The 21,094-nt window shown below is 39.9% G+C and overlaps 1 protein-coding gene across 4 annotated transcripts in view; it reads left to right on the top strand.

Moving 5' to 3' along the window:
- The window catches only part of LOC143286782 (prolyl 3-hydroxylase 1-like), a 44,032-nt gene extending 23,172 nt beyond the window's left edge, over positions 1–20,860 (top strand). Inside the window, exons 12-19 of one of the 4 annotated variants that reach the window (XM_076594561.1) lie at positions 116–359; positions 2,350–2,456; positions 4,536–4,631; positions 12,147–12,260; positions 15,481–15,631; positions 17,328–17,439; positions 18,649–18,721; positions 19,984–20,860. In XM_076594561.1, the coding sequence (XP_076450676.1) occupies positions 116–359; positions 2,350–2,456; positions 4,536–4,631; positions 12,147–12,260; positions 15,481–15,631; positions 17,328–17,439; positions 18,649–18,721; positions 19,984–20,631 (1,545 nt within the window). In that variant the 3' untranslated portion in view covers positions 20,632–20,860. Of the gene's footprint in view, positions 1–115; positions 360–2,349; positions 2,457–4,535; positions 4,632–9,458; positions 9,471–12,146; positions 12,261–15,480; positions 15,632–17,327; positions 17,440–18,648; positions 18,722–19,983 lie in introns of all 4 variants that reach the window. The other 3 variants (XM_076594563.1, XM_076594562.1, XM_076594564.1) reach the window with 3 other exon arrangements.
- Positions 20,861–21,094: the final 234 nt, after the last annotated feature.

The raw sequence follows: 21,094 nt of genomic DNA, 5'->3' as shown, positions 1-21,094 counted from the left end.
ATTATTATCATTATTATTATGAGATAGGGCATCCAAATATTCATTATTATTATTATGAGAAAGGGCGTCCAAATATTCATTATTATTATTATTATCATCATTATCATCCATGCAGACCTCGCTGGGAGTCAAACCTGGGCGCACCGTGGGCTTCCAGTCTGGGGACCGCCATGGCCTGCACATCCCTGCGTCGGTGGCGTCGCCCCGGTGCGCCATGGTTATCACCTACACCACCTTCCCCACAGAGGACGAGAGGGACTACACGGACACGGTGGCCGTGCTGCAACGACTGGAGGAGATCCGCATGGAGAAGGGGTTGAGGAGCCGGCAGGAAGTGATGCGCAAGTTTGAGGAGATGGGTAGGTTGTGGGTTGAGGGGGTGTTGGGGGAGAGGGGGGGATGTGGGGGGTAGGGTGGGATTGTATGGTGATGTGTTGTAATGAGTGAAAGAAGTGATGACAGGTTTGTTGTTGAGGGATAAGGTATGTTGTAATGACGGTGGTGACTAATGTATTGTGATGACGGAAAGAAGTGGTGACTAGCGTGTTGTTATGACAGAAAGAAGTGGTGACTAGCGTGTTGTAATGACAGAAAGAAGTGGTGACTAGCCTGTTGTAATGACAGAAAGAAGTGGTGACTAGCGTGTTGTAATGACAGAAAGAAGTGGTGACTAGCGTGTTGTAATGACAGAAAGAAGTGGTGACTAGCGTGTTGTAATGACAGAAAGAAGTGGTGACTAGCCTGTTGTAATGACAGAAAGAAGTGGTGACTAGCATGTTGTAATGATGGAAAGAAGTGGTGACTAGTATGTTGTAATGACAGAAAGAAGTGGTGACTAGCATGTTGTAATGATGGAAAGAAGTGGTGACTAGCATGTTGTAATGATGGAAAGAAGTGGTGACTAGCGTGTTATAATGATGGAAAGAAGTGGTGACCAGCATGTTGTATTGACAGAAAGAAGTGGTGACCAGCATGTTGTAATGACAGAAAGAAGTGGTGACTAGCATGTTGTAATGACGGACAGAAGTGGTGACTAGCATGTTGTAATGACGGACAGAAGTGTAGGCTAGCATGTTGTAATGACGGACAGAAGTGTTGACTAGCATGTTGTAATGATGGAAAGAAGTGGTGACCAGCATGTTGTAATGATGGACAGAGTGATGCAAAAGTTTGAGGAAATGGATAGGGTTGGGGTTGTTCAGTGTGTTGTGCTCGGATGGGGATGACTAGCTGCTTGTAATGATGGAAAGAAGAGGTGACTAGTGTGTTGCTGTGATGATGGACAAAGTGATGCAGAAGTTTGAGGAAGTGGGTGGGGGAGTGGGGGGTCGGGGGTGGGGGGGTTGCCTGGTATGTTGTGCTAGGATGGGGATGTGTTGTAATGACGGAAAGAAGTGGTGACTAGTGTGTTGTTTTGATAATGGACAAAGTGTTGCAGGTAGGGTGCAGGTGTCATGTGTGTTGTGCTAGGATCTAGGTGATGAATAGTGTGTTGTAATGACGGAAAGAAGCAGTGACTAGTGTGTTGTAATGAGGGACAAAGTGTTGCAGGTATGGTGCGGATGTCATGTGTGTTGTGCTAGGATCTAGGTGATGAATAGTGTGTTGTAATGATGGAAAGAAGAGGTGACTAGTGTGTTGTAATGACGGACAGAAGTGATGACTAGTATGTTGTAATGACAGAAAGAAGTGGTGACTAGTGTGTTGTTATGACAGAAAGAAGTGGTGACTAGCATGTTGTAATGATGGAAAGAAGAGGTGACTAGCATGTTGTAATGACGGAAAGAAGTGGTGACTAGCATGTTGTAATGACGGAAAGAAGAGGTGACTAGTGTGTTGTAATGACGGAAAGAAGTGGTGACTAGCGTGTTGTAATGATGGACAGAAGAGGTGACTAGCATGTTGTAATGACAGAAAGAAGTGGTGACTAGTGTTGTAATGATGGACAGAAGAGGTGACTAGCATGTTGTAATGATGGAAAGAAGTGGTGACTAGCGTGTTGTAATGATGGACAAAGTGATGCAGAAGTTCGGTGACATTTTGTGATGCAGAAGTTTGAAGAGATGGGGGTAGGTAGTGGTGACATGTGTGTTATGATGATGCAGAAGTCTTTGAGACACCGCACATTCACCAGATTCCTTCAGGTCTTTCGGGGTAGTCTGTCAAAAAGCCTGGGTCTCTGCAAACGGGTTTTGTGTTGGTTTGTTTCGCAGAACAGCAGGACGCTCCGATAAAAACAAACGCATGTCTTATGTGAATTATGAGTGTTGTTATTATTGCTTTATGATTCTTAATAACCTTTTTTGTGTCGGTTTGTTTCTGTTACGAACTGTCAGTTGTTGTGTTCAGGTGTGCATGTGATCAAGAACAGCACAGACCTGCATGGGGGTGAGCGCTTCGCTGCTGATGGTCTTGCTTCAGACGCGGAATGTGTTTCCCTGAAGAACATCGTTATGGTAAGGCCTTTTTAGTTTAATTTTTGTGTTTTGGGTTGGTTGGTTTGTCCTGTTGATTGTTGGTTTACTTGCTTGTTTGTTCTGTGTGTGTTTGTATGTGTGAGTGTGTGTTCATATTATGAAGGAACGTTTTAGCACACCAGGCATGCACGTACACATCCGTGCTTACATGTTTGTGATGTAAACATGCACATGCACAAGCACACTGTTTATGTGAATGGCTTGGACAGGGTTTTGAGAGAGGTTCCAGGAGTCAGCTTGTCTTGGAGTGTGTGTTTGTGCGTGTGCGTGCGTGTGTTTAGATGTTTGTTATATTTCTGCAGTTTTGTTTTAAGTTTTCAACAGAGTATGTACCAGTTGGAAAATTGGGAATTTTATTTGTGTGTGTGTATTTGTTGCCCAAAATGCAGTGTTCTATTTCTGTTGCATTTCACTTTTAGGTTCTGTGTACTGTGTACATGAAAACATTCACAATTTTCGGTCTTCAGGTTTGGTGTGTGTAGACTTTGTTACTTTTGTTGGGTGAGTTTCTAGTTATGGTCTTTAAAGTTAACAAGATTTCTGTTGAACGCATGATTTTCATCTGGTTCCAATTCAGTCATTCATCTTGACAGTCGTTGAATTTAAAATGTACCATTTTTCCCTTTTGGATGGTGGGTTGATACTGTTAATACATTGTTTTCAGACTTTTGTTTTTATACTGGTTCTGTGTGTCTTGCACCTTTTGGGGCTGAATGTTATGGGTTTTTTTTTTCTTAAATCTAAATGATCAGACTCGTGGTATGTCTCTTGTTCTGTGTCAAAATTTTCACTTCTTTACAGATTGAAGTTTTAACTGCCTCTAGTTAGCATGAAAAGGTTCATCATCATCATCTTCTTGTTGACAGGCAGCCGACTTCATGGTTGAAGAGTCTGCAGCACTGAGGATGGGGATGGGGAGGACTGGGGTGGTTATAGTTTCTGGGATTTGTTGTGTATGCAACCATCGTTTAATCCCATCAGTAAGGTAGCCACATTCTGCCTTCAGGATGATGCATGCAATGTTAATACATGTCGTCCATACCATTGGCCTATAGCAAGTCAAACTGGCCTTCTCTTCTGAAATATGGTGATGGGATTTGACGTTTGCTCAAAATTTTGTGCGTGCATTTGCACCTGGAACCTCACTTTATAGTCTCATTCAAAAGGTTTCTAGGGAACAGAGTCAGAACCAAGGTTACCTCTGAGGGAAAAATCCCCCAGAACTGAATGATTCAGCAGAGATTTGAACCCACAACCCAGGATCACAATTCTGATGCTCAGCCAGCAGAGCTATTTTGGCAGCACGTGTAAAAAAATCAAATTTCAGTGATGTCAGTCCATTTGTCATGGGAGGAAGTATGGCCACAGACAGACATTTTGAGGCAACAGAAATTGAGAGAGAAGGGGCAAAAAACAAACAAACAAAAAAAAAAAAAAAGGAATAAAAGCCAGTTTTCAAAATACTTCAATTTCTGTGGAAATAATCGCTGGATGACATATATTTTAAAACAAATGTTTTCCCTATATTTGCAAGTTGCAAGTATTTCTTTCTTTGTTCATTTGTTTGTTTTTCATACAAGTCTCTTCTCTGCCCTCTTATAAGTGGCATATTTCTGTTGAAAATCTATATTCAGATATGGTAAGAAATATATGAGGATACGTAGCAGATTAATGGAAAATGCTAAAATGACTGATTGTTTTAGGGACGGGCAAGTCTGATTTTATTCTGTTCAGACCACACTTGGGCATTGTTCATTAGTAATGGTTAAGTCTTTTTATTTTTTCTTCTTCTTTTTTATTTTTTTTTTTAATCAGAAAAGAGTCCACATTTGGGAGAAGTCCTGGCTGTCACTTACACTACAAATTTGGTTACTTATTTTTCTTTGTGAATTCTCATACTCATCTAACCATTGCATTTTTTTGTTCAAAGCAGGACTATACCATTTCACAGTAAATGGCCCTCTCGCATCCACCTCCCTACCCCACCACTGTCTCTTTAAACTTACACTTTTACAGCCTCTGATACTGTTGATGTTGGGTGTGACCATGCCTTTCCAGGACCTAGGCAGAGCTGGTGATGGGTATGAGGACCGACAAAGCCCTAACGGTGAAAACGAATTGTTTGCAGGCGTGAGCCTGGTCGAAGTGTCTCAGGTAGATTGGATTGGTTGACTTTTTGTGGTAGAGCTCTTTGTGCTCTTGTGACCTCATAATCCTGGTAGCTTGAGGCACCTGGCCACTGTGCTGTTGGCCAGGGGGTGGGGGGGATGCTTTTCTGTTTTTATCTCGGAGGGGTGTACCTCTGTGTGTGTTGGGTGGGGTTGGGGGGGGGGGGCGGTCTGCATTTATTTACTCTTGCTGCAGGGATGAGAAGGCTTCGATCGGCATCCGCTGTCCCTCCATCCCCCAAATCCCCCACTACCCGCTCCATCCTTTTTCCCCTCCCCCATTTCCACCCCTACTACCCCCATGTTTAGGTTTCAGGAGGAAACGACAAGTAAAGACTGTTGTTGAGCATGAACAGTGTTTGAAATGAATTTCACTTTGTAATGGACTTACAGAAAGAGTAAGTGTGAAATTTAATCCTGTTTTTATTACAGATGTAAAGAGTAAATTGTTAGTGCAAAATGCCACATATGAAGAAAAGGTGGTTGTATTTTAATGAATGGATAAAACCATCGCACATTTAAGAAAAAAAATCCCACCTTTCTGTTTACTAACTTAACTCATTTTTCACAGAGAAATTAGACTGGCTTCTGTCAGTTCTGATTTGTGCTTGCAGGAAACAAATAGTTTGACATAACATGAAAGAAAAGATTAAAACACCAGTTACTTTGCAATAACACCAGCAACATCACACACACACACACACACACACACACACACACACACACACACATTAGTCAGCTTACATTTACTTACAGGGACAGACATTTTCTTGTAAATGATTTTTAAACAACAACAACAACAACAACAACAACAAAACTGCATATGTTATGCTATAATTTGGAAGATGCTACCAAGAGCAGAGAAGAAGAAACATTAGCAATGTTCTTGTATGTATATTCTTGGTATTGCATCAGATATCATTTAAACATCTTATAAACTTTATGACATAGCTGCTTTGGACAGTTGGAATTATCAGATGCAGCATTAAAAAATCAAACAGAAGGAAAGGATTATTAACTTAAAGGATCATATGTTTACAATGGGTCATTAATTAAAACAACCTTTTTTATATCAAAATTATCACATTATGAATTAACTATAAATTGAATTTTGAATCAGTTTTTTATTCTATGAATTGAAGAATTGAGTTAATCGGTATATGAAAATAAACATAAATAAATGAATTACTGGTGGAAAGAAGATGAGTGCATTTCAAAACCAAATTCAACAAACTTCATGAAGCTTTCTCATCCCTGGTTTACGTTATTTTATTTTGTCATTTACTTGTATTTGTGGTGCTGACATTTTAATCAACAGTCACAATTGGCTTTAGCACACAGACGCATAAGATATACAAAAAATGGTGGTGGGAACATTAAAAAAAAAGAAATAGTGATTGAAGGCTAACCTTTCACAGTAGAAAGTAGAAGAAAAAAAAGGCTGGGGTTCTGTTTCATACTTCAAGGTTTATGTAGCTAGTTAAGAACACTTTATGAAGTAGCTCTGACTGCTTTAACATTTGTAGCATTTGCTCTCCATGATCTGAATTGGGCTTTAGCTTTGTAATTTAAAAAATAAATCTATTTTAATCTGGGATGTCCCTGACTGAGTTTCTGTGAGTTGTTTTCATTTTCCAAAAAGACTCCAGTCATCTCACATGAAGACTTTGAAAGATTGGAGAGTGAATTATTAATGTGGTTTTTTGTTTTTTTTTAACTGGCCTATCGGTGTGGTGCATTTTGTCAATTTTCATGTGGGAAACAGGAGGTCTCTTCTATATATTCCTGTAACAAAAATTGAGGGAATATGAAAATACTCTTCTGTTGTCCCAAGTGTTGAAAAGGGATAAGCTGGCATTTGTCAGATCCTTGTTTGGCCTGTTTGGATTCATGGAAGCACAAATTTAATTTCGTTTATTTCTTTTTTCTTCTTTTTTTTGTAACATAGTTCTGAAGCAAAATGTAGGGAAGGTTAACAACAGATTTGCTTTGCTATTTCTCAAAGGCTTCTCTGGGGACATCTTATATTATATACATGCAGGACAGCTTCTGTGTAATGGTAGACCTTATTTTTGCTTATTGCTTTTAGCAGTGCTATTGTTTATGTGACACTGTGTACATGCTTTGGGTTGCTTCATTCTTCGGCTAAAGTTTTTCCAGGGGTGCAGCATATTCTGAAATAAATCTCTGATAATGTTTTCTCTTTACTTTTCTTTTTTCTTTTTTTTTTTCTTTTTTTTTTGGACATTTTGTTTTCTTTCTCTATTTTGATGACAGTGGGGGTGATTACACTGCTGCCATTGGGGTCCATTTAGGTTTGCAGCTACTTGGCGTCCCAGCATTAACCAGGCTGAGAGATACAGCTGCCTGCAGTGTTGCTCAGGAAATCTGATCAGCACTCCCCCCAAAACGTATCTGTGAAGTGGATGACACTTCACCCTGTGGCCTCAGTCTTCAAGCGCAAAGTGCAGTCAGCTCTGGACATGAGCTTAAAAAAAAAGAAGAAGAAAACCACTGATGGGGCTTAAACCCATGTTCTTCCAATCATCAGCCTGCAATGCTGACCACTCTCCTAGTGTGTTCTCATAGTTTCCTGGACTGCAGAACTGCTGGAGGCTATGACTGCATTCCAGGACACAGCTGAAGAAAGCTGAGGAAATTCAACCAGCTGGTTATACCTATTTCAGCAGCATTGTCATAGCCAGTAAAAGAGTCACGAGTCTTATTTGACAGTGGTGCACAGATTGGGGATGGGTTTTTTTTTCTTTCTGCATTTTTTATTTGTTTATTTATTTTTGTTTTTGTTTTGCTTGTGTTTTGTTTGTTATACTTAAAGAAGCTATTGTTGGAATCATGAGTTTTGTTTGTTTGTTTGGAGGGAGTGAGGTGGCAGTAACAGTGCATATCAGAATGTGAGAGGGAACAGAATAGTGGAATTTCTATTGACATAGGTAATGGCCGTGCTTTTTTGTTCCTCTCAGATAAGGTAGCACATGTTTTGCAAAGGACAATGGGGAAGCAAAGATATCAGTACTAAAATATGAATCAATAAACATGAAAGAAAACCTTAGGTATCTGGAAAAAAAAAACCCCAAAAAACACATCATTCTCTTGCAAAGAGTGGAAGACAGTGGATTGTGTATTGCCTGGCATCAGAATGCACAGTGTTGTACCACACATGTGCTGTATGATTTGCACTTCTGCACCTGATGTTGTACTACATTTGCTTTCCTGGTTTTCATTGCAGTGCAGCCTGTCACCAAAAAATACACACAAAGATTCAACAACGAAAAAAAAACCCACCTCCAATCATTGGAGGACCTCCGAGTTGGCTCACACCAGCTTTGTAGGGGGTATCTCGTTTCTTCTTTTCATTAAAAGATAATATTTTATCTTCCCAATCTTCGAACAGGGGTTGGGTAATCAGTTCATTCACCAACATGTTATTTTTCTTATTTGAGGCTGAATGAACATGTATGTAACCAGTGAAGGCAAACAAATATATTTTCATGAGAATATTAACAGGTTGCATTGTGTTCCATTAGTAGTGCTTGGATCATTAGAAGGTATGCATTATTATCCCCGAATGAGCACTGTACTGAGTAAGATTGGGTTTTTTTTGTTTTGTTTTTTCCGTCTATTATTTTTGTTATTATTTTTGTTGGTGTTTTTGTTTGTTCCTGTTTACCTTTTGTAACTAGAGGCTCATGAACCAGAGCCAGGAGATTCAAATGAAAATGACAGGAGAAGTCTTCTTATCAGGTGAAGAGTTCAGCGAGAAGCATTTATCTAGGTTTCAGCATAGATGCTCGTTTCGTTTTTTTTTATTTTTGTTTTGTTTGACACAGGTTGTTGACAGGTTACAGTTGTGAGAGTACATTAGGGTTTCACAAATTGGTGATGAGTGTAATTTGGTACTTGTTGTGAAGTGAAGAAAATAAGTATTTATACTTTTTGATTTCTTTGTCTTTTTAAGAACACAGCTCATAGACATTAAGGCAGCTGGACATATCCTTCTGTACATTAATTGTGATTGCATTGATACTGATTGACTGCTTGTGATACTTTTATGCTTTTGCATTTCTTGGATGTACCTTCCATATTCTGGCTCCTTTCTTTTATGTACTGGAAAATGCTTCAAGTTACAACCTGACAAGGCAAGAACAGAAATGCTATCATGAGTAATCAGCTTGAAAATGACCCAGACTAATCATTTATGAGTAACGTGTTGGCCATATCGGTGAATGGTAAACGGTGACGTGTTGATTGTGTTGTCATTTATTCAGCTTCGCAGTTCTTTTGAGCATTAGTTCTCATATATTATAAATCAGAGTTTGGTTGAGCATTGGATGACATTGACATTTATTTTATAACAGTTGTGTTTATCATTGGTTGTTATTTACTTTATATCATTGTGTGGTTGAGCATTGGTTGTTATTTATTTTAAATCACTGTTGTGTTGAGCATTGGTTGCCATTTCTTTTATATCACAGATGTGTCAAGCATTGGTTGTCCTTTATATAGTTTGTGGCAAGTATCGGTTGTCATTTATTATATATCACAGATGTGTGTCACTTATTCAAAGTTTGTGGCAAGCATTGGATGTCATATAACAGTTGTGTTGAGCATTGGTTGTAAATTTATTTGATATTGGGTTGTGTGCAGCATTGGTTGTGATTTACATTGTGTGACAGCCGTGTGGAGCATTGGTTCTGTTTCAGCTGGAATGTGAATGAGTTGTATGTTGACTGCAGCCTCTGTCTGTCGTCGTGTGTTTGTTGTAATTAATGTGCCTGTGACCGTTGTTTTTCAGAAACTGGAGGCGGTGAGTTGGCATAACAGTGGCCACTGGACGATGTATTATTATATTCGGATACCTTTTTTTTTTTTCTCGGCAGTCTCCTTGTCCTTTTCCCTTGCTGCTTCACAGACTTTTTTTTTTTTTTTTTTTTTAAGCATCGCATCGGTTTAGTTTGTATCCCATATAAACAGCTTTACCGTTGCTTCTTTTTGTTACACATAATCAGGTTTCAGGTTGTGGGGTTTCACCTCCATGGGAATGTCGGTGGCTCTTTCAGTATAAGTAGTATCCCCCCACCTTCTGTAAGCTCTGTGCTAGAAATTTTTTCTCTCTTCTATCATTCTCGTTTGTTTTCTTTCTTTTTTTTTTTTTATTCTGACTTTTTCCTTGTCCTTCTGTCGTCTTGTCCTGTCTCATTTTGTGCCTTGCCAGTCCATTCACTCCCACACCCCTCTCCCTTTTTTGTTTTATTTTCTTTTTCGACAAAACCTTGAATATTTAATTGTCTTTATAATAATTGTCTTTATCTAACTTGCTTGTTGAGCACTCTTTCTAGGATGTGTTTTGTTGTTTTTGCTTAAAGGACATGTGAGGTGCCTGTTGGCAGTTTTTGGTTTTGCATGCCTGTTATCATATATAATGTTGTTTATTATGTGTAATTTTGTTTATTTTCTTCTTTTTTTCTATCCTCTGATGAAAAAAAAATTGATGGAACTATCAACGTCAGAGGTATGTCCTGTGTGCACGAAGGAGACTGTACTCTTACCTAATTTTCTTTTCCAGGTATTTTGTTTTGTTTTTTCAGGTTCTGTATTTATTTACAGTTCTCAGCCCTGAAATGGCCTTGTGTGGGTCACAGGGCTGTAAGCAACAATACTTTTTTTTTTTTTTTTTTTTTTTATAAGGATTAATGGGTTTCATTGTGTATTTTCTTTTATGCTTTATGTCTTTGATGTTGTGGAAAGACTGCTGCTCATATTGTTCATGGACTTTGTTTGTTTTGTTTTTGTTTGTTGATTTCATGACTGGGATTTTTATTCATACACTCAAAAAGCAAAAGAAAAATATGTTCCAGTTTAGCATAGCTCGGTATAATGTCAGGAAAAACAAAGCAAGTGTAAACTGACAACAACAATACACACAAAAAAGATGTATGATAGAATTATATATTTTCAACACTTTTTTGATGTGGGAGTATTAGTTTCAGTTAATGTTTTTAACATTGCCTTTCATGAGAAACCACAAACATCTCTTTTAGTTGTATTTTTAACTCTTCTTTTGATTAGAAATGAGTATCTTTTTGCATCAGCAGTTTAACTAATTTACTTGTGCTTTCTTACACTTCACATGTTAAATCTGAACAGGGTGTTTAATTTGGTTTGGTTTTCATGGATGTTATTGATACATACGTAATACATCAACATGCTTTGTGTAGAGTCTTGATTAATTTTGTCAGTTAGCTGGATACTTCTCTTAGGTGTTCTGACTGTCGTTGTCTTTCAGTTTAATCATCACCATTTCTCTCTGGAATCTGTTCACAATGTGAAGTGGTAGTGTGCATTCTCTTAACATCTAACGTTAACCCTAAAGAACAGGAGATGGGAACAGTTAGAATCATGAGTGAGACTGGGATTTCTTGCACCCTTGTTGAACATTGATTATTGTCGTATGTTTTCAGTAGGTGGTGGTTAGTTTGAAAACGTGATTTCAGAGAAGCAGAGTATGACGATTAGTGTGGTACTTGCTGACATATCCTTTTACTTTTCTTTGCTTAGTATTTTATATATATCCCAACACAGTTATCTGTCTCCATATGCTATTGTTTGTTCTTTTTTTCTTTAATCTGTTTGTCGGTTTGCTTATTTATTTGTTTATTTACTTATGTATTTATCAGTTTATGAAATATTTGCTTATTCTGTTATTTTGGCAGTGCATTGCTCAGACTTTTTTACAAATCTGGGTGAATGCTGTTTGAAACTTATTAAAGCTGATGTACACACCACATGCTACATGCTCTTTTTGCTAGCTAGATGTGGAAGTGCTTCAGCCAGTCACTGCATTTTCATATTTGTCTCTTGGTTCAGCAGTTCACTCTGGCCCACTGTATTGTCTTGATTCATTCATTCATTCATCTAGTTATTCATTCATATATTTATTCTTTCATTCATTCATTCATTTATTCTTTCATTCATTCATTCATCTAGTTATTTATTCATTCTTCTGTAAGTGAAATAAAACAAATCTTTAAAGGGAAACTCTCCAAACCACCCAAGCAAGATGAACCTGTATGTATTTATTCATTTATGTATTCACTTTTTCATCTTGATAGAAACATGCTCATGCTTGTTCTACCTCTCTCTCACTCTTTTGTTGGTTTTTAATTTTTGGGGTGAGGGATGGGGGGTGGTGGTGGTTACAGTATGTTATGTATGTTCTTTTTCATGAATTATTCCTTTGTTTTCCCATCATATCTCCATTTCAGACACTTTCCTAATGACATCTAATCATCTGTATATGCCATTCATCATCATCATCATGTCATCAAAGATTACATTGTGGCTTAAAAACAACCTATTTGTATTTAGCTTTCCAAGGTGGGATAGTGGTTTTTGTATGTGTTTGTGCTTTTATATAAACGTTTTTTTTTTCTTTCATTTTTGGTTGTATTGGCTTTTTTTTTTTTTTTGCTTGTCTTTGTAGAGCGGGGCTTTAATTGGTGATGGTTACGATCGTCTTGAGTCGAAACCCTCGTTCATTTCCCCTCACACAGAGAATGAATTGTACCAAGGTCTCACCATCTATAGAGCCTCCAAGGTGGGTATGAGGGGGTGTGTGGATCGTTCCTGTCTCCCCCCCTCTGAACCTTATTTCCGTTTTTATTTGAACATTGGGGGGAGGGCAGGGGGGCTAAAGGGCAGTTACACTACTGTTACCTGTGTCAGCCAACGCTTTCTTGCATTCCCACACTTTCTCGCATATTGCCCCATGGCTTTCTCTTACTCTAAGAGAAAGTGTGGCATAGCAAGACCACATGGTTGTTCTCTTGCTGAACTGAACTTTCTCGCGGTGTGCAAGAAAGTGTGGGGTTGTCATTAAGTGTGTGGGCAAACACACTCAGTGCGTTTTGCATGATGAAGGGGGAGATGGTGTAGAGGGTAGGGGTGGGGTGGTGTTGTACGGGGGTATTTTATGATTATTTGGAAAGTGTGGTGTTAGAGAATGTTTTGTTGTTGTTTGTGTGATTGTATGTGTGTGTGTTTGTTTTCTTATTGATTGTTTTTTTGGGGTTGTTTTTTTTAATGGTTTCTTCTTCACAGTCTCCATGTCTCTCCATCAGTTTCTCCGTCTCTCTCTCTCTCTCTCTCTCTCTCTCTCTCTCTCTCTCTCTCTCTCTCTCTCCCTCTCTCTCTTTGCACAAATAGATATACATACACATGAGCCCATATGCACATGTACATGCTTAGCTGTCACATGTGCACACTTGGACATACTGACATATGCATGCACACACACATACATTTATATATATATCCATGCATATGTACATCATTTACAAACAAACAATGAAGAGATACAGAAGATGGGGAAAAAAAACACACAATATACCATTATCTCTTCCCAGGCAGACCTAGAAATGTAGCACTTGCACACTGGGATATATCTGTGATACATGAAGGCACATTTCCTAACAACTGTTTTCCCCTTACATCATACAAAGTCAAGTGTACACTTTCTGACTGTGAAAGAAAAAAAAAAGTTTTTGTTTGTTTATTTGTCTGTTTGTTTTGTCCTCCTGTCGGGAATTAAGCTAATAACATGATTAATGTTGAGGTTGTGTGCAGTTGCCATCAAAGGGGGATGCATGCAAAAGGTTTTGTCCAACAGTCGTTTAAGTACAAACCTCAGAACTGTTTTACATTTAACTGTAGCTGTTCTTTATATATACAAACCTCAGAACTGTTTACCATTTAACTGCAGCTGTTGTGCATACAAACATCATAACTTTTAACCATTTAGCTCTGGCTGCCGAGCGTATATAGTCCTATGCTTTTGAAAGAAATAGTTTGCTTTGAGGTATCCCACATCCCCAAGCCCATGCCCCCCCAAAAAGCTTGATATTTCTGGCGGCAGTAGATTAGAAGTAATGGTTGAAAGGATGTGTAATGTGCGTCAAGGCTTACGCTTCCAGCCAAACCAGTTCTTGCTGCGTTTTCATTCATCAGGGCATTGTCATAAGTGAAGAGCTGTGCATTATAGAAAACATCCCTCATAGATTTGCTGAGCTTTGTTAGCTTTTCATGGGTTGTATGACATGCAGACGCTTTACCTGCTAGAAAAAGTATTTAAAATGAAAATAAGAATAGATATATATATATATATATGTGTGTATGTGTGATAGTGTGTGTGCGTGTGTGTGTGTGTGTATTATTGCGCTTACATCCTGCAGTTCTGTTGGCTTTAGTTGTTGAATTGACATGATTATGTGTTCTCTTTACTACCAGTAAGCAGGTAAGTGTTATTCATGTCATTGAACTCTGCAGTGAAATCTGCTTATAATGAGTTTCCTTGATAAGGCTTCCTTACCGAAGAATATTAGAGTATCATGAAGAGTACCAGTATTTTATATCAACATCGTTTAAGATATCTAACTTGTCGAAGGACAGAGGGGAAGCATTTGTGACTTGCCCATGGAATGATCATTTGTGGAAAAAAAAAAAAGGTCAGCTACGTGGCATGAATTTGTTAACCAGAAGAAGGTGGAGTGTGGAGGAGGTCAAAAGAAAAACAGAAAGCAGTGCCAGAAAAAAAGGAAGCAACATTTAAAAGATTTTACATGAACAAAAGCTGATTGAAAATGAAATGAAATAAAGAAGTGTAGACGGGGAACAATAATGTACTGTTTACATTTCAATTTGGCTGCGTCTCTGCTAGGGAGTCGGTCAGACATGGTTGAACAATCAGAATAGAAAGTTTTGTTGTTTTTCTTCTTCTTCATCTTTTTTTTTTCTCTCAAGTCCTGACTAAGCGCGTTGGGCTACGCTGCTGGTCAGGCATCTGTCTGGCAGATGTGGTGTAGCGTATATGGATTTGTCCAAACGCAGTGACACCTCCTTGAGCTACTGAAACTGAAACTTTTTTTTTTTTTTTTTTAAGTATCTTCAAGATACAGGTTTTTCCCCCCACCCCCCACCCCCCCTTTTTTTTTAATAGGATTTTCTTTTTTTTTTTTATACAGGTTTTCTTTCTTTGTTATTTGTTTTGTTGAATGTGCATGATTAGGATACTGTGTGTTGATTGAAAACAATATTGGTTTGGGTTTGGAGTGTGCCTTGACTGAGTGCACTTGCCTTGGCTTTTGGAGTGTGTCATGGCTCACCTGTTTCGTGGTGTATTTCACAGTTTGTTGTTTGGGTTTTTCCCCCTGTTGTGATCGTACACAGCATTTGTGCCTGACGGACTGACGCGTCTCTCTCTCTTTTCTCCTTCCTCCCTTCTTCCCTTTCTGTCACTCTGTCTGTCTCTGTGTATGTGTCCTTCTCTCTCCCTTTCTGTCTTTCATTTACTCTCTCTCTCTCTCTCTCTCTCTCTCTCTCTCTCTCTCTCTCTCTCTCTCTCTCTCTCTCTCTCTCTCTCTCTCTCTCATTCTCTGTCTCTTTGTGTCTGTTTGTCTGTCCCTCAAATGACTCCATCCCACACCAAACTGCATAACAGCTCCCCTCTGCCCACACACTCACACAAGCATGCACACACCACGACACCCACTCGCTCATTCTCTCAAGAACGCAATAAACAAAAGTCCCTCCAACCCAAACAGCAATAATAACAAACTACATACCACCCAGTTTCTATTTTAGTGTTGTTTTTGTGGTTTGTTTCTTTTGTTTGTGGTTTTTTTCCTATTACTATTCTTGTATCCATGCATGTCTGTTATAAAGTAAGATTTGAATGTTCTATATATATAAAAAAAAGATAAAGACTAAAAATTTAAAGAAAATAATCAACTACATAACACTGCATGCCTACACACTTTCAGCTGATGCACAGCGGGGTGGTGAACACCTTTGCCCTGAAGACCTTCCTGGACCTCAGCGAGAAAAGCCGCCTGTATGTGGAGAAGTACTTTAACCTGAGCAGGCCGCTCTACTTCGACTTCACCCACCTGGTCTGTCGGACCCCCATCGATGGTGAGATGGCTCTTGCTTTGATAGAAAAACAGTGAAATAGTCGAGTGGTTAAAGCATTGGACTTTTATTCAATCTGAGGGTCCCAGGTTCCAATCTGGGTAACAGCGCCTGGTGAGTAAAAGGTGGAGATTTTTCCGATCTCCCAGGTCGACATTTGTGCAGATCGTCTAGTGCCTGAACCCTTTCGTGTGTATATGCACACAGAAGATCAAATACACACGTTAAAGATCCTGTAACCTATGTCAGCGTCTGGTGGGTTATGGAAACAAGACTACCCAGCATGCACACCCCCAGAAAACGCAGTATGGCTGCATACATGGCGGGGTAAATAAACAGAACGGTCATGCACGTAAAATGCTACATGTCTGTCTGAGTGTGTATGTGTGCATGCCTGAAATCTGATTGAATGACACAGAAAACGAATGATGAGCGCCCAATGGCAACCATGAGTCTGCTTTACCCAGGCAGGCAGTCTGTTGTGCGAATGACCCCTGACTTTGTGTAGCGCTTAGATCTTGGTCTCCGACTGAGAATAGGTACTATATAAGTATCCATATCATTCATCATACTTCGATGATGCATGGCTTATATCAGAGATTGACATAAGCTTACAGTTGGGCCAACAGCAAAGTGAGAGCTGTCTGGTCAATGGTTTCTCCACAGCAGTGGGAAATCATTTACAGCCTAGTCTTTTGTGAAGGACTATGACTCACAGACTTGGAGGCAAGATTGCAACGGCTCTTAGTGCTGCAGCTTGGGAGAATAGTTGGCCTTTGGGAACCATCCCAGTGCTGATTGTAAACTGGGCCAGACACTCTCCTCTATAACCATATTCTAGCCCAGATAGTTGAGACGTCAGTTTCCTCCTCTGCTGTTCTGATGAGTTGGGACAGTAGTTTCCTCCTCTGCTGTTGTGATGGTCATAGTCAAACATATCACACATACTTTGATAGTAAACAGTGAGATGGCTGATGCATTAAACAGTGAGACTTCTGATGATTCGGTTGTATTTAGTGAGATGACTGATGCTTTGATAGTAGCTGATGCTTTAGATAGTGAGACAGCTGATAATTTGGTAGTCAACAGCTAGATGACCGATGTTTTAAACATTGAAACAGCTGATAATTTGATAGTAAACAGCTAGATGACTGATGTTTTAAACATTGAGACAGCTGATGATTTGGTAGTCAACAGCTAGATGACCGATGTTTTAAACATCGAGACAGCTGATAATTTGATAGTAAACAGCTAGATGACTGATGTTTTAAACATTGAGACAGCTGATGATTTGATAGTCAACAGTAACATGGCTGATGCCTTAATCAGTGGGACAGCAGATACTTTGATAATAAACAGTGGGATGGCTGATGCCTTGGTGGTAAACAGTGAGATGGTTTACAAGTGGTCTTATCAGTGTTAAGCATAAATTTTCCCTTCGTCTGTGAGTTTAGCGTAGACTCGGGGGAGGAAATCCTTAACGCCAAGCAGACTTAGCGCTGCTAAAACCACCTATTCAGCCCAGTCCATGACAGTGATTATGGTTAATAATTGTAACGCCACCTTCCTTTACAATACAGTGCAACACAGTACAATACAATGCAGCACAGTGAGTGCAGTACATTACAATACAAGCACATGGTTGTCACTAGTGTTTAGGTGTGTGCGCTGAGAAACAAACCTGTGCCATGTGTTGCAGAGAGCAAGGAGAGGGATGACCTGAGTCACCCAGTGCACTCCGACAACTGCATCATGCAGCCTGACGGCTCCTGTCTCAAGCAGTACCCTGCCTACGTGCAGAGAGATTACAGGTCAGTCTGCTGTGGTTAGGTAGTGGGGCACATTCAGTATGTATATATGTGTGTGTGTGTGTGTGTGTGTGTGTGTATCTTTCCATGTCCTGCCTAGACTCACTCCGGAAGAAAGGCCCGAATCTGGGCCATACTATTCACAACTGCTTCAGACAAAGGGCCCCAATTGGATAGTTTTGAATTTTTGGAGTGGCACCTAATTTCCATAATGATGTTACGAGCTAAGAATATCTTAACTGACCTTTCCACTCTCAGCTGCGACCAATAAATGCAGTGTGTGTTTGCTGTGCTCACTAGCAGGAGAGTTATTTTTGCGGTGATTGGTTCTCATGAACAGTGCATGTCAGCAGTGGTGTCTGACCCAGTTTTGTCTCAGTCAGAAGGCAGACAACAGAATCGGATGAAGTGGCCCTATCGTGGCGATATAACATTCTGAATTTATTCAGTTTCAAACTCTTTGTGCATTCCTGGATTCGTTTACAAGTCATCAGTGTGAGCAAATTTTGAACAAAGAATATGGATACTCTCATCCTCTCACTGTATGATAGCATAAGAAGGGAGGAAGCTTTGTATTTTGTCCCCAACTACCTTGTTATGTTACTGATCAGTTTGGAAGTTTTCAAGTCATAAATTCTAACATTTGTTTTGGGGCAATTTTATTTCTCACCCATACAAATGGGTCGCCTGTGGGGAAAGTCAGGGGAGCTAACTGGCAGTACTAAGTTAAACAGTACCCTACCTTTGTGCAGAGATTACAGGTCAGTCTGCTTTATCATCTGCATGGTTTGGTAGAAGTCGAAGACAGAATTTTATTTTGAAGTGGTAAATTGAACAAGCAGTAACAGCTTTTTTTGCATCAAGCCATCCCCCCCAAAAAAAGAAAGAACAAAAAATGTATCTGAAAAAATGAAAAACATGCATATATGTTAATACATACACACAGTGTATATGTGATACTGAAATACACGGTTGCATTTCTGTTTCACACCCATATTTATATGTACAAACACACATACTCCAAACGTCATACCCATCCCATTTCACACACACATGTCCACACAGATGTGTGGCAAATTCAGTCTTTGTGTGAATATTTCCATGCCCTGTCTCAAAAAGTACCATACCTGCATTCAGAGAATTTACAAGTATATTGTTAAGATATGATAAAATGAAGTGTTGTCATGATTATGAATGGGTTGTGTTTTCCAGTGCCCTTCTGTATTTGAATGACGACATTAAAGGAGGGGAGTTCTTCTTTGCTTATCCCAACAAGTCTGAACAGGTTGGTGGTAACAAAGATTCTACTTTTTTTTTAAATGTCCTTTTTGAGGATTGATTGTTAGAACGTGGCAGTATGTAGGTATTCATCAGTCTGGTATTGTGTCGAAGCTTATGATGATAACAGTAGATAATAAAGACTCATTTTTATGTCACACATACTCTAACATAACGTGATGTACACATTCAAGGCACACAATGCATGCGCTGAAACTACTCACCATAAACAGCCATCCACATAGACACAGCCTGTAACATAGCCAACGGAATGCCTGGCAAAAGAAGTATGACTTGAGACTGATTTTGAATTCACTCACAGTTGGGGTGTTAACACAGGCTGGATGGAAGTGAGTTCCAAATTTTGTGGTCAGTGAACTAAAACTATTTTCCCGCGGATTATCTGAGCTTGACTGGTCAAATGAGATCATTGTGGCATGAGGTCTGTCTGCATTTCCTACTTTTTATGTACATTTCTGGGATGTAATTGATTTCGCTGAACAAAGGTAATGACCAGAGGAAAACTTTGACAGACATACCCTGTCCTGTTAATCTCAGTCTTATCTCTGGGAGGTGACAGCCCTTCTCTGACTAATCCATATTTGCTACACGACTGGATGCTCAGTTTGAGACAGGGATTTGAACCTAGGCCCTCACAGTCACTTTTTTTTTTTTTTTTTATAGCAGATAAGCATCTTAATAATTCTGCCACCTCCCCGCCCCCCAAACCACGCCCCTCCAATCATTATTTATCATTGAAATTTACCAAAGCCAAAACGTCCCTAATTCTGGGTGTCTCACACACACACACACACACACACACACACACACACACACACACACTAAAAATAAATGGAAAATAGATTTAGATAAACTACACACATGCTCTAAAAATAAATGGAAAATAGATTTAGATAAACTTTTAAAGAATAATGATAATAACAATAAAAAGAAACAAAAACCACCATCTTTTTTCCTTCCCCCACCACTCCCCTCCCAGTATATCAAAGCCAAAACGTCCCAAATTCTGGGTCATGCTCACACACACACACACATATATGATGAATAAATAAATAGAAAATAAATGTAGATCAACTTTTAAAGAAATATTTAGACAAACAAAAATCCACCATCTTTTCCCCTTCCCAAAATAGATAAATAGAAAATAAATCTAGATAAGCTTTTTTCTTTTTTTTTTTTTTTTTTTTTAATGATAAATTAAGACAAACAAAAATCAACCATCTTTTCCCTTTCCGTCCCACCCCCCAGGTGTCGATCAAGCCACGGTGCGGGCGGCTGGTGGGCTTCAACGCCTCAGAGTACCACGGGGTGAAGGCCGTGAAGGGGGGCACACGTTGCGCCCTGGCCATGTGGTTCACCATGAACCCCAGCTTCAAGGAGCTGGCCCACATCCACGCCCGCAAGGTTCTGCGCTCCGCCCAGGCCCAGAGCGATCGCCAGGAGAAGGAGTCCGCTGATGCTGCTGCTGGTGGTGGTGGTGATGGTGATAATTCTGCAGCTGTGACGGAAGCAGAGGTCCAGGCCCAGAGCGACCGCCAGGAGAAGGAGTCCGCTGATGCTGATGCTGCTGCTGGTGGTGGTGGTGATGGTGATAATTCTGCAGCTGTGACGGAAGCGGAGGTCCAGGCCCAGGAAGACCACAAGGAGAAGGAGTCTGCTGTCACTGGTGATTCTGCTGATGCTGCCGTTGGTGGTGATGATGATTCTGTTGCTGATTCTGCTTCTGATGGTGATTCTGATTCTCGTGCTGCCTCTGCGGCTGCGAAGGAATCGGAGGTCCGGGCGGCATCTTCTTCTTCTTCAGCGGCAGAGGAGGAGGTGGCGGCTGTGAAAGGCGAGACAGGTGAAAGGGGAGATAAGAATGATGATGATGATGAGGACAGGGATGAATTGTAGTGAATACATTCCTTTTGTGGTGGGTGGTCGTGTAAGAGATTTTGAGGAACGATGATGATGGGGTGGGTGTTTATTGTATTGTATTACTTGTTGTTGTTTTTTGTCACAACACTGTTGTGTGAAGTTAGGGCTGCTGTTCTTGTTGTTTGTTGTCGTTGTTTTTTTCCATGATGATGAGGAGGGACTGGGAATGTTGCAATTTTTTTTTTTAAAGTTTTTATTTGAGTGGTGCTGCTGCTGTTATTGTGGTGGAGGAGGAGGGAGGGGTGGGGTAGGATGTGGGGTAGGGGGGTGGGGGGGTCTTGGATTTTTGTCTCCGTCAATCAGTATTTGTTTGTCTGTTGATCAATTTACGTGTTTCAGTATTTCTTACTTTCTCTGTGTCTGTTTCTTTCTCTTTCTCTGTGTTTCTGCCTGTCTGTCTCTGTCTCTCTCTCTGTCTCTCTCTCTTTCTCTGTCTCCA

This window comes from Babylonia areolata, chromosome 10 (assembly GCF_041734735.1).
Source record: "Babylonia areolata isolate BAREFJ2019XMU chromosome 10, ASM4173473v1, whole genome shotgun sequence".
Taxonomy (NCBI): domain Eukaryota; kingdom Metazoa; phylum Mollusca; class Gastropoda; order Neogastropoda; family Buccinidae; genus Babylonia; species Babylonia areolata.
This window is presented reverse-complemented; position numbering and strand designations above follow the sequence as displayed.